At 44.2% G+C, this 14,645-nt stretch overlaps 1 protein-coding gene across 2 annotated transcripts in view; it reads left to right on the plus strand.

The window, feature by feature from the left end:
• Positions 1 to 14,645, plus strand: part of SNX29 (sorting nexin 29) — a 530,502-nt gene that overhangs the window by 266,187 nt on the left and 249,670 nt on the right. For both annotated transcript variants that reach the window (XM_055339302.1, XM_055339303.1), the window contains exon 15: positions 6,551 to 6,657. In XM_055339302.1, the coding sequence (XP_055195277.1) occupies positions 6,551 to 6,657 (107 nt within the window). The remainder of the gene's footprint in view (positions 1 to 6,550; positions 6,658 to 14,645) is intronic.

Consider the following 14,645-nt stretch of genomic DNA (forward strand, 5'->3'; position numbering starts at 1 on the left):
CCAGCGTCTGACACTGTTTGCATCTGGGATCATGCTAAGCTTGTTGAAATTGAAAGCAAAACAGTAACCTTATCATACTGTTTGCCATGTTGCTCTCCATGGTCTTTGAAGTTTTGCTTAAACTAATTTAGGCAGAAAACCCCATGCATTCTCTGGTGCCTGCAAACGAGACCAGCATAGTGTCTGCTGCTTTTAGATGACTTACCACAGACACCTCCAAACAGTAATGGCAGGCTGTGAGGAGGTGAAAAACTGTGTCATGTTTGCTAAGTTTAAATGACCTAATAGTACTAACAAACCCACAGCTTCTCTGAAACAAGAAAAATAGTTCTGATTGAAAGTGTTTCTGTGCTCCTACCAAACGTAGTTGCAGTGTCTGATTGTTTGCATTTAAAAGGAGAAGGCTCACTCTTTGGGGCCAAAGTTTTCTATTTGGAGTCCAACTTCTATAATCAGGCCATTATGGAAATATAAGAGAAAGTTGCTGACCACTCAGAGTACATGCAAGTAAACAAAGTGTAGAATTTCCTCTGAATACTGTGGATGTTAAGCAGGTTGACTGGGCTGGTAGGTTATCAGGTGCTACACAAAAGACCTAGACCTCTTCCCCTTTGGCCCAGGCTTGAGGTGATCAGATGGAGTTGCAAAGGAGGCTGCAGTGAGAGGGTGCATCTGAAGATGCATTGTAAATTCTAAAGCACCACATCACATGAAGCACTATTACTGTTGCATTTTTATGAGTATCCACTGTATGTGGATACAGCTCTCAAATTTTTCTTAGCACGTTAAATACGGTTCTTCCTTTTGCCTTTGGGCCTATCTCTGTGCTTTGGCTTTTTCAGTACAACTTAAGTTCCTTATCCAAGAAGGAAATATCCAACCCTGTAGGTGGGCATTTCTGTCTTGTTAGGTCCCAGCAGCGACACTTGGCTCATAGTCCTTGATGAGGGCAGGCTGTTAGGGTCTGAACACTGTCCCGTAACTCAGATTATGGGCTGGGAGCGTTAACAATGAAACTATAGACTGAAGACTATCAGTTTAATCAGTTATTGAGCCTTGTGTTGTTGAATTCAGAAGGAGCTGTAATTGATAGAAATAGAGAACCATGTGTTCCTCTTGGGCTTTCTTTCCATTTCAGACTCAAAGATCGCTTTGAGGAGATGTGCATCTTTAAAAAAAACCCCATCACCAATCTTTAGTTGGATCCATCACAAATGTTTGTGTTTGTGGTATAGATTTGACTTGTGGAGGTCAATCACAGTTGATCCTTGCCGTGTTGATTGGTTTATTGGGGGATGTACAGAAAGTAAGGAGTTGAGGGTGCAATGTGCTGTTTTTGGCTCTCAAATGACTTGATGTTACTCCAGCTTTGATTATGCTGCCTTCCTTGAACACCCAAATGTTACCCTGCTCCTAAGGCAGATGAAGTCTTTCTGGCTTGAAAATAAACAAATGAGATGTGGTGCTTGTAAAATTTAAACTAATGGACTGGACTTTCATGCCTCACCATGTGTTCACTTTGCAAGTGGAGAGATGGAAAGTGACCAATTAAATGGCTCCCTTCACTTTCCTAATAAGCCATAGAGATAGACGGGCCAACTCCACTGCTATGTTGTCCTTTTATATATGTCACCCATGTGGAACCATACCATCGTCCTTATGTCTCCAGGGCCTAACTCAGTTTTACCCACAGTGTTCTCTGAGGAAGTACCTGTTGAATGATTAGAGGTACTGACGTATTGTTAATCTATTGCTGTGTAACAAATGACCCCAAAATTCAGCAGCTTAAAACAACAAACATTGATGACTTTAGTTTGTGTAGAGGAGGAATCCAGGTGTGGCTCAGCTATGTGCTCAGGCTCTGTGACACAGCTGCGGTTGTCGTCTTAGAGCTTGACGGGAGGAGGATCCACGTCCACTCACCTGGCTGCTGGCAGACCCCTGGCTGTGGGTGGATACATCATGGTTTTCTCCATAAGGCAGCTCACAAGATGGCGACTGGCTTTCCTCAGTGAGTGGATGTGGGCACCCAAGGCAGAAGCCACAGTCTTTTAAAAGTCAACCTCAGGAGTGACATGCCATCAGTTCTGCCATTTTGTGCTCATTCGAGGGGAGTCAGTAAGTCCAGCCCGTCCTCAGGGGAGGAGACGATTGAACAGTGGGAATCACCAGGGAGGGAGGGATCACCAGGAGCCATCTTAGAGGCTTCCTGCCAGTGAGAAAAGCATGGTATAGCTGGGATTCGTCATTTATTATTTTATACATGGGATAGAAGTTTCTGATATGCTTGTTAAAGCTGTAGGAATGGAACCAGGGCAACAGGAGGTCAGGTCGTTGCAGGGGAAGGTTGGCTGGTTAGTTTCTAAGAGACCTTTTATAAATTCATGAGTGCCCAAGGTCTGTTCCCTCGTCTTGAAGGTTAAAAAGCTTATTCATGCATCTGCCTCCTTCAGTGCAGAAGATTGTGGCTTCCTCTTAGATGTTCCAACAGAGGACCTAGTATCTGAGGAGGGTAAGGCCAGTGGCTGGATTTCTAAAGAGATGTGCAGACATCAAGCAGGTTGGATGGCCGTGTCTTTCTGATCAGCAGGATCTCCTTGTGGAGGAAAAGCAACCTCGCTTAGGCAAAGATTGGGTCGTTAGGAGGGCACCAGCAGGCTGTGCTGTTCACATACCCGTCACACCTCAGATGTGTACTAGCATCGGCCTTCACTAATGGGGCACGGGCAGCTTCCTGCTGGGGGTAGCTGCCCTGCCGTGGCAGGCGCTGCTACTATCTGGTCTAACTTTTCTAAGTGCAGACTTCTCTTGGATTCTGTTTCCTTGTTTAAAATCAAATTCGGTGTTTTGTTTTTTAAATCCAGCATTTGCATGTAGCCTGGCCATAGAAGACCTGGCACTTCTGGCCTCCACACCCTTCCCCATTTCCTACTCCCCACAAGCAACTGCTTCAAACCTTGAACTGATTGTTCTGGGTGTTACCTTGATGTTTCTGAGCAGTGCATGTCCACTGCTACTTGTTGATTTCTCCATTGATACCTCACCTCAGAGGGTGAAAGGTAGCTCTTCCATCCCCAACCCCCATGGTTTCCCTTCCCCCATCCTCCAGCACAGACACACCATCTTTTTGGTTTGGTCCCTGGGCTGTGAATACATTATTAGGACTCTAAAAATGCTCTGCAGCCGAGCTGTGAGGTACTTGATCATTATTTTCATGCAAGGTTTGAATTTCTTTTGAGTTAATACTTGCAAAAAAAATTTGGTGGGTGTTGCGTGAACTCATTACTACCCAAATGCTAGTACTCTCTTACTTCTGGAAATCTCTATATGTTAAAAACAGGGCATCTATTAGTTTCATCCTGGGACCATCTATCCTGCAGTTCTGGGACCCACTGTGGCCAGAGGAAGCCTGGCTGCTCAAGTGGGCCTGTTCCATCCAGTTCACTGCTCCCGCTTGCTGCTCCTTTATTTAGAGAAAATTCACGTGCCATACTTATGAAGTGTACAATCCAATTCTTTCTAGTACCTTCATCACCTCTCTCCAGATATGGACTGTTTTATCACCTCCAAAAAGGTGTCCTAAACCCATTAGCAGTGACCCCCATCCCTCCTTCCTTCCGGCCCCCGAAACCAATACTTGACATTTCCTATAAATGGGATCCTGCTGTATGTGGCCCTTTGGTGTCAGTTCTGGCGTCTTTCCCTTTGCAGGCTCCTTCCGGGGGCTCATCTGTGTTGTGGCAGATGTCGTTTTTCCTTACTTTTTATGGCTGAATGGTGTTCCATTGTAGGGATAGACCATAGCATGTTTATCCATCAGTCATCTGTGATGGCCATGTGAGTTGTGGCCACTTGTAATTGTTAATAATCTTCCCACTTTTGTGTTGTATCCTCTTTCCTAGGAAGCCTGTTTGTTCTTAGATTTCTTCTCCTGTTTTGGTTAAAATTTTTGAATGGTTGTGTGTCTGAGGATGTTTTCACCTTCTTGTCATGGGGCTTGGCTTGGTCCATAATTCTTGTCACGGGGCTTGGCTTGGTCCAGAATTCTCGGTTGGAAATAATTCAATTCCCCTCAGGATGCTGACAGTATCACTTCATTGCTTTCTGGCTTACAGTGTTGCTGTTCAGAAATGCTATGCTGTTTCTAATTTTCTGTCCTTTGGACAAGTTCTGCCTCCACTCTGTGAGTTAGTGTCCTCTCCTGGTCGCTCACGTTCTGAAACTCCCCTGAGAGGTGCCCGAGCATGGCTTCCCCATTGTGCTGCGTGCTCTGTGAGCTCTTCTGTCTCCACACGCCTGCCTCTCGGTTCTGGGGCATTTTCTTGCATTAAGTCTTTGACTTCCTTGTCTCTGTTCCCCTCCCCACTTTCTTCCCCCTTTCTTGGATTCTTAAATGGCAAGTCTCCATTTCACTTTTTGTTTTCCCTCTTGTTATCCTTTGGCCTTGTTTTCTGGAGATTTTCTTACCTTCTCTTCTTTGTATCTGCTGTTCATTTCTTCTATCACAGTTTCGTTTTTGCTAAAGAGCTTTTTTTTTTTTTTAATCTCTCTGTGCTGCCTTTTCTTCTTTTTAAATACCTCCTTGCTCTGTTTCAACCATACCATCTTCTTCTCTCTCTGGGAATATTACTGAGCATTTGCTTCTTGGGTGTTCTTTTCCCCTAATTTGGGTCTCTTGCTTATAAGTTGTTTTTCTCTGTTGATTCTGGTCCTCATCTTCCATCCTAGGTGCTTGTGTCAGGTGTGAGGTGTGTTCTAGTCAGCCCCTCTGAGGTAGGAGTGGGGTGCTAAAAAACTGGGCTCATCTCCTGGCACGCAAGCAGGCTGTGCCATTTCACTAGAGAGCCTCTCACATCAGGGTCTTCAGCCTGTTAGATTCCCAAGACAAAACTTTCTATTCCTTGCCTAGAGGTAGGTATATGTTGGCTGCCGGATGCTCTGGGAATGGGTGAAGAAGAATGGAAGAAGCCCAGCAGTATTATGTTCTCTGTTTTCCATAGGGTACCCTGACCTTCAGCTTGACCCAGAGCTGTGATTTTCCAGATATAATCTCTGATTATTCCAGAGAATAAAACCCTAGTTTTCTGCAAATTGCTTCCTAAACAGATCTTGTGTCTCTTCTTTTCACTTTCAGCCCCATGTTTACCCCCCACTTCTAAAAGTGTCTCATATTAGCAGTCTATTGGCCGTTCACAAGTTGTCCCATGGTCATCAGGTTGAATGTCAGTGTTGCCACCTTGCAGCTGAGAAGGAAGCGTTCCCAGGCCTGCAATGCACCTTACCAGTGATCTGCACTAGAATTTCAGAAATGGATGTTTTAATGGGACTCTGAGAGGATGTGAATGTAAATGAATGTGTTCAGCCTATCACCTATAACTGGAAGCCCTTGAAATTTTGTCTTAAAACCTATTTTAGGTTGAATAGGGTTACTTGGGTCACTGTACACAACAGTGGCTGGAGCCATGGTCACTGCTGGGACGGGAGCATCTTTGGGTTCATTCCAGCATGTTGGGTGTCATCACTCAGGGCCATGTTGCCTCTGGGGCCCTAGGTCACTGTGGCCAATGGAAGCTTAGGGAGGGGGCTGATAGCAGAGCTGCAGGCAAAGCAGGTGCAGGACCCCCATTTTTTGCTCAGCCTTTGCCCACTTGGCCATTCTCCCCAAGCTTCCAAATCCCAGTTGCCAGAGGGCTGGCCTTCATGACCATCTCTTCCCACTCTGTAGGGCATCTAGGACTTAGCTCTCCTGGAACACACAGGGAATGGGATCTGCTTAGTGGATGTTTGTTTTTGGACTTGGGGTGAATCCATATTCTTGAGGGACTTCCTTCCTGCCCACGCTCCCCTGGTGTTCTTGGAATTAGCCTGCTTGTTCCGGTCCTAACTTGCTGCTCTTCTCTACAAAGTGAGCATTTATGGATGTGTCCCTGAAAGGACGAACACCACCACCCACTGGTGTCTGCTGTGCTAATAATTCTTGCATTGATCTGGGGGCCAGTATCTTGTTAGGATGTCCTTGAATTGTCATTAGGCATTGATTTTAGAGTTTTTCCTGAAGCTGCCTGGCTTCTGCTCTAAGTACGTTTATAAATGGCAATTCTTAGTGGCTCTGTGTGGACTCTGACCCCCCTTCTGCCATTAATGTTGAGCTATAGGCAGGTGAGTGCTGCACTGGGGGAACTTCTTTGTTGGAGAAAGAGAAATTTGACCACTATAAAGATAGAGGCTCTTTAGTCTTGCCAGTATGTTGCCTGTGTTTCATTGGAATGGGGAGTAGTGATAAGATTATTCCCCAGGGTCACACGCATCTGTCTCTGTGACCATTCTTACATTTTTAAACGTAGCTTATTGTTCACATCATTGTACTCATGTGAAAATGTTACAGTGTTGAAGTAATTAGTAATTGTGATTCCCACCCCCGCCCCACCTTAAAAACAGCTTTCTTTATGGAGAAGATATTTGGCAAAGAAGAAAAGATGTTTTTTTTAAATGGGAGAATAACTCTGATTACTGCTAAAAATATTTATGGGCTTTCTTTCTTTCCCTAAAGTTGTACCAAATCTTTGGAACGTTGATGGAGAAGTTACAGTCACTGAGCAGAAGCCGGGTGAAGTGGCCGAGGAGCTGGCGAGCTCCTATGAAAGAAAACTCATCGAGGTAAGGCTGGTGGCCTCTGTGCATTCACTCCCAGTGTTGGCTGCTTTGGGGACTTTGCAGAAACAGGTCCAGCCTGTTGTGCTGATGTTAGCATAATCAGACACTGCTCCCCTTGCACTATCAACAAAACACAAAATAGTAAAAGCATCGTACTTGATGAAGAAAACTAAGAAGAGCTGGTTCTTCAGAAATACTAGTGAGACACTTTTGGTGCCTATGGCAAGGAAATGGAGAAAACACAAATATGTCATGTGACAAATGTACTCTTGGATTTGGAGGAGATTAAAAGCAGGACAGATGATCATAAACAACTTTGTGCTGATAAATGTGCAAATGTGGACTCTTTCCCAGGATAATAATTTATTGTTGATTATCAAAATTAATTGATGATGCAGCCTACTTACCTAGAGGGCACCAAAAACCTGACAGAAAGTTCTAAAAATAAAGGAGTGCCCTTGGAGGTAGCAAACCTAGATGGTTTCATAGAGGTTTCTAGGCAACCTTTCCAGGTATGTACAAACAGCCCTTTGCTCTTTGTACTTCCTTAAAGCATTGTCTCTATGCACGTCTGTATTTCTGAATCTTGGTTCCAGTGCGCATCACTCTAATATAACAAAAACTGACAAAGATAGCCTAAAAAAGAAACTATAGACTAGTCTTACTTCTGCATAAATGCATAAAAATTCTGGAAAGGTATTACCCAGTCAAATCCAGTTGTATATGAAAGGACCAGTCCATGTGAAAGTAGGATTTATTTAGAATTTCAAGGATAGCTTAATGTTAGGAAATTCATCAAGTCAGCTTATTAATAGATTAAAGGCTAAACACCAGATACAGATTTTGCCTGATATCAAAGAGTTCTTTCATAGCATTCATCATCCGTGTCTAGCAAAAAAATGCTTTTTTTTATTGAAATGGAGTTGATACACAGTGTTATGTTAGCTTTTAGTAGACAACATAGTAATTTGACAACTCTATGATAAAAATATTCTTGATAAAGGAGAAGGGTATTTCTTTGATAGGATAAAGTGTTTTTTATCACCATATTTAGTGGTAGGCTGGAAGGCTAAGTTTTCATTTAGGCAACTAATAGGTGAAAAATCTATGTATAGGTGTGTGTATATGTTGTGGTCACATACTGGTGATATCCATTACAAGTCATGTATGTTTGTCTACATACATGCATGTAAGTGTATAACTATACTTGTGCTTTGTGACCATTCTACAGTAAATTTTATTTTTGGAATCAGAAAAAGGCCTGCCATTGCCATGGAGACATGCCTGACTTAGGGGTAGGTTTTAGAGGCAGGCCCTTTGAGGAGGAGCCCCCAGTGCTCCTTCTTGGTTCAGGCTGACAGTCTTATTATAGGTCTGTTTGACCTGGTTCCTAATGACCTCCAAAGAAGGGAGGTGAGAAACAATTTGAATTCTAACTCAAGGGAGCTCAAAGCGGGGGATGAACTGGGGTCTTAGCATAATGGGCTAACAGGGGAAGAATTACAAACCAGGATGGAAGGGCCTGGGGATTGAGGGGGACAACTGTTCCCTTAAGGCCTGTCCTCACCCCACTGCCCATCCTTGCAGCTTCATTCAGTGGGGTCATTGACCAGATTTGGCTGGTGATGGTGCCAGGTTCTGGCGCATCATTCCATTCTCAGAAAGCCTGGATGGGTAAGGGAATGGGCCTTGTACCCTCAGGATTGTGCTAGCCTGTGTGTTTGTCTCCTCTAGGACCTCAAGTCCCTGGAAGGCAGAGACTGTCTTTTCCCTCTGAATATACTCAGGTACCATTTCTTGGCAAATGGTAAATGCTAAAAAATCCTTGAATTGCAAATATTTTTAAGTTGTCCTAGGACAGGGGTATCTCCAGTTTATTGAATTAATGAAGAGCTGATGAGCTAGGAAAGGTGGCAGGGTTCTTATCAGAGTGAAAGTAGGTTGGTAGCTTGTGTTCCTTCAGGAAAATCCGGGCAAGGTGTTCAGTTGTAAGGACTTTGTCAGACCTGCCACATATTTTAGAGACTGGTGCTCATGTCCCAGGGCTCCTTTGAGTGTGCTGAGCTCTGGGTGGGGGGCAGGAAGGCAGTGATCCACATGTGGGTTCCTCCGGCCAGAAAGCTGACCTACTCATCAATAACTCTGGCTGTGAAGGACTTGCGAAGACAGTGACTGGCCATTTGACCCACTGAGCAAAGCACTGTTCATTGGTTGGGTGGGAGGTTGGGAGGTTGATCTGGTATTTTTTGAGTTCCTGCTTTCTATATAGGGAATGGCAAGGACAAAGGTCCTGCATGGGGAAAGAGTTTAGGTTTGAGGACCAGAAAGGAGACCCTCAGGTCTGGAACGGAGCAGACAGGGACAGTGGTGGCATTGTGGCTGCTGAAGTTGGCGGGCCAGATGATGGTGCCTTGGAGGCCGTGTCATGGCCATGCTGCCACCTGCTTTGATGGTGATGGAGTCTCACCATCTCACTGCACAGACTTGAGTGATGTGCAGAGAAGGTGACAGTGTGATGCAAAGTTACTGTCTGATCTGTGTGTGGTATTGTGCTTGTTAGCTGCTACATCAGAGGGAGTGGTGATTGGAGTGTACGGGCTTCTCTGGTCAGCCTTAACTTCTAGTCTAGTCCTCTGTGACCTCCTTACCTAGTAGTAGGATTAGTGGCTATAGTCAAGGAGCTGAGAGAGATGGAGCTTGCAGCAGAGATGTTCTCCGTTGGCATTTACTCCCCCAGGCTGATTTTTTTCATTATTTTCTGATGGCAGAGTGAGTGGCCAGTGATCTTTCCTCTGTGAATATTATTAGTATCTCATTATACCAAGACTTTGGCTAAACTTAGGTTAGCAGTAATCAAGCTCTTTACAACATTCCTTGTGATGCTCATTTGTCATATTACCAATGGTTAGTTTTTACCAAGGGGTTCTAAACACATGTCCAGTAATGAACATGGGGAGGAAGAGTTGATGCACTTCTTCCTTTGCAGAAGGGCAGAAGAAGAGACATTTTATGTTATAGGACTGTTCAAAGAACCCCAGTGGTTGAATGACTCTTTTGTGATTCATCCCAATGGAAAAAGATTCTAGAATATTCTTTCTTTAGATGTCTCTGAGAGCATTAACACCACCTTGTCCACCTGCACACACATACACTGCACACTACACATCAGTGCTTGGTGGCCTGACACCTGCACCCCCGACAGCTCAGTACCAAAATTCAGCATTGTAAGGCATCTTTTAATGGCTGGGAGAGCATCAGGGACCAAGGATTGGAGATGGAGAGATTGTCCTTGACATCCTATGATGGTTAACTTCTGAAAACAAGAGAAGAGCAAAATGCAGGTGTAGGTTCATCTGGCAGGGGAGAAATACAAATATGAAAGCATGAATTACCCAACAGCCACTGTGATACTGGCAGCTAGCTGTTGGCTGCACACTTATTTCCGTGCACTGTGCTAAGGGTTTTATGTCTAGAAACTCCTGTGATCCTCAGCAGACTTTCTCAAGGAGGATGCCGTTCACAGATGGAGCTTTGAGAAATTGAGTAACATGCCCAAGATTTCTCTGCTTGGTAGAAAGCAGGGCTGGATTCAAATCACCCAGGCTGTCTAGCACCAGAGCACAAACCTGTCTTCTGTCTACCTGTTCTGGAAGGCCACGCTCACAGAAAGAAACAAAAGGGAGACCTGCCAGAAGGGAAGGGACGGTCACTGGCCATGTTGGAGAGAAGGAGTGGAAGTGGAAGGAGGAAGACAGGCAGCAGATAAGAGGGATAGTGCAGCACCAGCAGTTTGCAGCAGTGCTAGGAGGGTACACCCCACACTCTGGCGTACAGCAGGAGGGAGTGAGCTTGTCTGTGCAGGAATAAATAACCTGCTTCTGAAGCAAATGGAATGGAACACCAGGCTGGGAGCTCCTCGAGGGAACTGTAGATGATACCTTTTTAATTGTATATTAATTGCCTAGCACGGTTCCAGCATACAGTAGGAGCTGCATAAATATTGAACAGAATGACAAATCTGTTGAGTGGATTCAGCTGTTCAGTGTAAGGTTTATGAAAAGTGGTAGATGTGACTTTGCAAGTCATGGATTGAGAGGGCGTAGTTCGAGGCACCACTGTAGCTCAGGATAGATATCTAAGGAGAGTTAACATGAGTTTTTTGGGGGTGGGGGGCAGACTCTTCTCACACTCAATTTCAGGAGGAGTTGTAGCCTGGGGAGTCTAGAGAGGACATGGAGGGACAGATGGACAGTTTGAACTGCTTTATCATGTATTCATTGAGGACTTTCTAAGTGGCCAGGCTTTACCTTCCTTCCTCCTCCTTTCATGGCTTTGCCACCCCTAGGAGCAGTAGCACTGATGGTTCCATCAGGTGATTCATGGAAGATAGGGGTTGAAGCAGGTTCTGAAATGGCATTTGCTTACCTAGATTGACTTTTTCTTCTGTTTTAATGGCAATGTCATTGCTGTTTCCTCGATAGGTAATACTAGCTGTTCATTACCCCCAGGCTGGTCCGAGGTCACCAAGATGGGTAAGATGCAGTGCCTGTGTTTGAGGAGCTCTCAGCCCAGGAGGTGAGGCAGACGCCTCTGTTAGGATCATCAGGGAGCAGAGTTGAATTGCAGATGTAGAGTTACGCCTCATGTGGTCCTAGAGCCATGTCCTTACCAACAGTTCTGCAGAGCTCAGGCACTTTATGGGAGCTTCTGGAATTTGTTCCTCCCTTTTTCATTGGGACTGTTAATAATGAAGCTTGGAATTTCTTCTGTAAACTTCCCATCTGTCTTGAAGATGTGGACACCAGGGGAAATGTATGTGTTGTCACCAAGGGCTTTGGAGGTAAAAGATAATGGACATGTCCAAGAAGGATGTGTTCTAAGATTCTTCTTTATCTCTTTTAAGTACAATAGCTTTGGTTTAGACTCTTTTGTAGAGATTTTCCCATTCTTCTCCAGCAGTTGTCAAGAAAAAAATGTAAGATGGCAATGGCATTTGGACTTGGATCCTGCATCTTTTCAGCCTTACCTTCTACAGCCTTGTGGCTTGCAGAGCACACCTGCCCCCGTCAAGACGGACTGTGTACAGATTTGTCACTCCCTGCCATGTGTTCCTGGGGGCGCTCCTATCCTCTAAGCGTTCGTTCCCCCATCAGTAGAATGCAGCCAATGTACATGCTGGCTCGGTCACTTTGAGGATTGAATATATAAAGAATCCAGTTCAGTGCCTGTAGTAGACAGGAGGTATCTTTGTGCTTTCTTTTCTCCCTTCAGATTATTATTATTTTTTAATGATCCCTCACCACAACTTGCTCTCTTGTGGGGAGTAAATCCAAGTCCTCTGCCTTTATTTGACCCAGGGGCAGGAGTGTGCCCGAGCCAAAGCAACAACAACAGTATATGGGAGGCTGTTGATTCAGTAGCAGTGTCCTGCTTACTCTTGTGGCTCCCGTTGAACTTGCCAGAGCTGTTCTGGTTCCAGTCCCTTCTGTGAGCCAGTTTCTCCCACTTTCCTCTTTACAGTAATTAGTTTTTCATTAGGTTAGAATCTGTTTTTGTTACCTCTAAAGTAGCCTAGCTCATAGGAAGCTTTTATATATACAGCTGGAGCTTGAATAACATGAGTTTGAGCTGTGTGGGTCCACTTACTTGGGAATTTTTCTGACAAATGCAGTATAATACTATAAAGGTATTTTTCTCTTAACATTTTCTTTACATTACTTGAAGTATGTGGTATGTACAACATACACAATTGGTGTTAGTTGAATGTGTTCTTGATGAGGCTTCTGGTCAACAGTAGGCTATTAGTTGAGTCTTGGAGGAGTCAAAAATTACATGCAGATTTTTGTGTAGAGGTAGCACCCCTAACCTCCATGTTGTTCAGGGTTCAGCAGGGACAACTGTGTGTATGAATATGATCAGTAAACAATGTCATTTCCCCTACCACCCTCTGCTTACCAGGGCTCCTTTATACCTGTCTTTTTTGTACCTAAGTTTTAACTTAAAGCCCCACATCCCTGTCAGTTGTCTGTGGGTCTCATGCTTCAATACTACCAGTCCATCCTCTGCAAACAGATCTTTATTTCCTCCCCTGTGTCAGGACTCAGCTAGCTGTTGATTGATTTTTCAAATTATAGGATACTTATCATTTACTGTATGAGTGTAGTTAGTCCGTGAATTTTTGCTCATGGGTGAAATACATGGTATATTAGCAACATTTATTCTCATTATAATGGCAGGTTACTATTAATGGAAAAGTAAGCTGAAGCCGGTAAAAAACACATTCATAATCACATGCTGTAGATAACTGTGAATGTGATCATCATTTCAATAAAACACAAAAGTTCCTGAGGCAGCCGGGACCTTGGGAGCAGTAATACCACCAGTGCTTGATTCATAAATTGGCACCAGTGGCATCCAGTGCTCTTGATGTATCTGAGAGTCATTTTTATACAAAAGAAGGATGAGCTTTTAAATAAAGGATTAGATCCCATGTAAGGACTCAGGATAAAGAACTCTGAGCTGAGATCCACATTAAACTGATGCTCAAAATGAAAAGCGTGGTGTGACTTTGCTTTTATTATTGTAGTCACAAGATGCTGAGTGATGGAGATCAGGCTCTCACTTCTTGGGAGAAGGGAAAAAAAAGTTTTTCTCATGAAGCAAAACCGTTGAAGTGCTTGTTAGGTAGGAGCGAAAATTGGTAAGCAAGCAGGTTAGGTGCAGTTCTCACTAAAGGCCCCTTGCTTGCAGATTGTCCTCCCCAGGGGACAGGGAACCTGAGAAAGAAACCTTAGCCTCTGGGTCATGCCAGATGGCCCTACCCAGGTTATCTCTTCCTCTTTCCTGCCCTTTGCTTGACTCCTACACGGATTCCAGTTCGCCTTAACCATACACATGTCACCAGCACAGCTGTGGCTGGCCCTTGAGGGTTGAGGAATTTGGAGATGTGGGGGAGTGACCACGGATCACAAGTTTTCACTGGTGCCATGGGTTTCCAGGCCTCCAGTGTGTCTTTGTTTATGAGTGAACTCATTCCCTGATGATTGTCTCAGAAGAGACAGGCTGTCTCCCACAGGCGGCTCCATCAGTGTTTCTTTTATACCCCCCAAAGGTTATTTTTACTCTGGATACTTCAAACCTATGTAAGAGTGGACAGAAGGTATGAGCTTTCATGAACACATCCCCCAAACATCGTGAACTCACTGGCCAGTCTTGCTTCATCCATACCTCTTTCTACTTTCCCAGCTTCTCATGGTATTGGAAGCCAGTCCAAAGGATGAACTGGATTTCATCTCAAAGTATTTTGGGACATATTTCTAATAGAGGGGTTCCATATTTATTTTTTTAAAGGAAAGCACCCTATAATATCACTATTACACCTGCAAGTCAGAAATAACTCCTTAATGCCATCAAATGTCTGCTCAGTGTTCAGATTTCCAGTCCAGACAGATGTTTGAGTAAGGCCCAAGTGGGGTCCATCCTCACACTGTGATTGGTTCATAGTCTCTCTCAATTTACAGGTTTCCCACCTGTATCTTCCCCAGCCCTCTTCCTTCTTTACTTGTAATTTATTAGTTGAAGAAACTGGAAAATTTCTCCCACCACTGTTTTTTGAGGATTATAATGTACCCTGATTTTTCAAATTATAGGATGTTTATCATTTACTGTATGAGTATAGTAACTCCCTGAATTTTTGCTCATGGGTGAAATAAATGGCATCTTAGCAACATTATTCTCATTATAATGGCAGGTTACCATTAATGGGAAGTAAGCTCAAGCATGAAGCTGGTAAAAGCACTCTGTGATCTGGGCTTTTGGTGACATTTATGTACAGAAACGCAACCGGCAAACAGTGATCACGATGGTGACTGCAGTTAGCATAAATGAAGGGCTTACTCTTGTTTGTAGGCTGTGTACCAATGGCAGTACATTGGGTCATCTCATGTTTGGTACATCCTCACAGGTGAGGAAACTGGGGGCTTGGAGCGAAG

This window comes from Nyctereutes procyonoides, unplaced genomic scaffold (assembly GCF_905146905.1).
Source record: "Nyctereutes procyonoides isolate TBG_1078 unplaced genomic scaffold, NYPRO_anot_genome, whole genome shotgun sequence".
In the NCBI taxonomy this organism is placed as follows: Eukaryota; Metazoa; Chordata; class Mammalia; order Carnivora; family Canidae; genus Nyctereutes; species Nyctereutes procyonoides.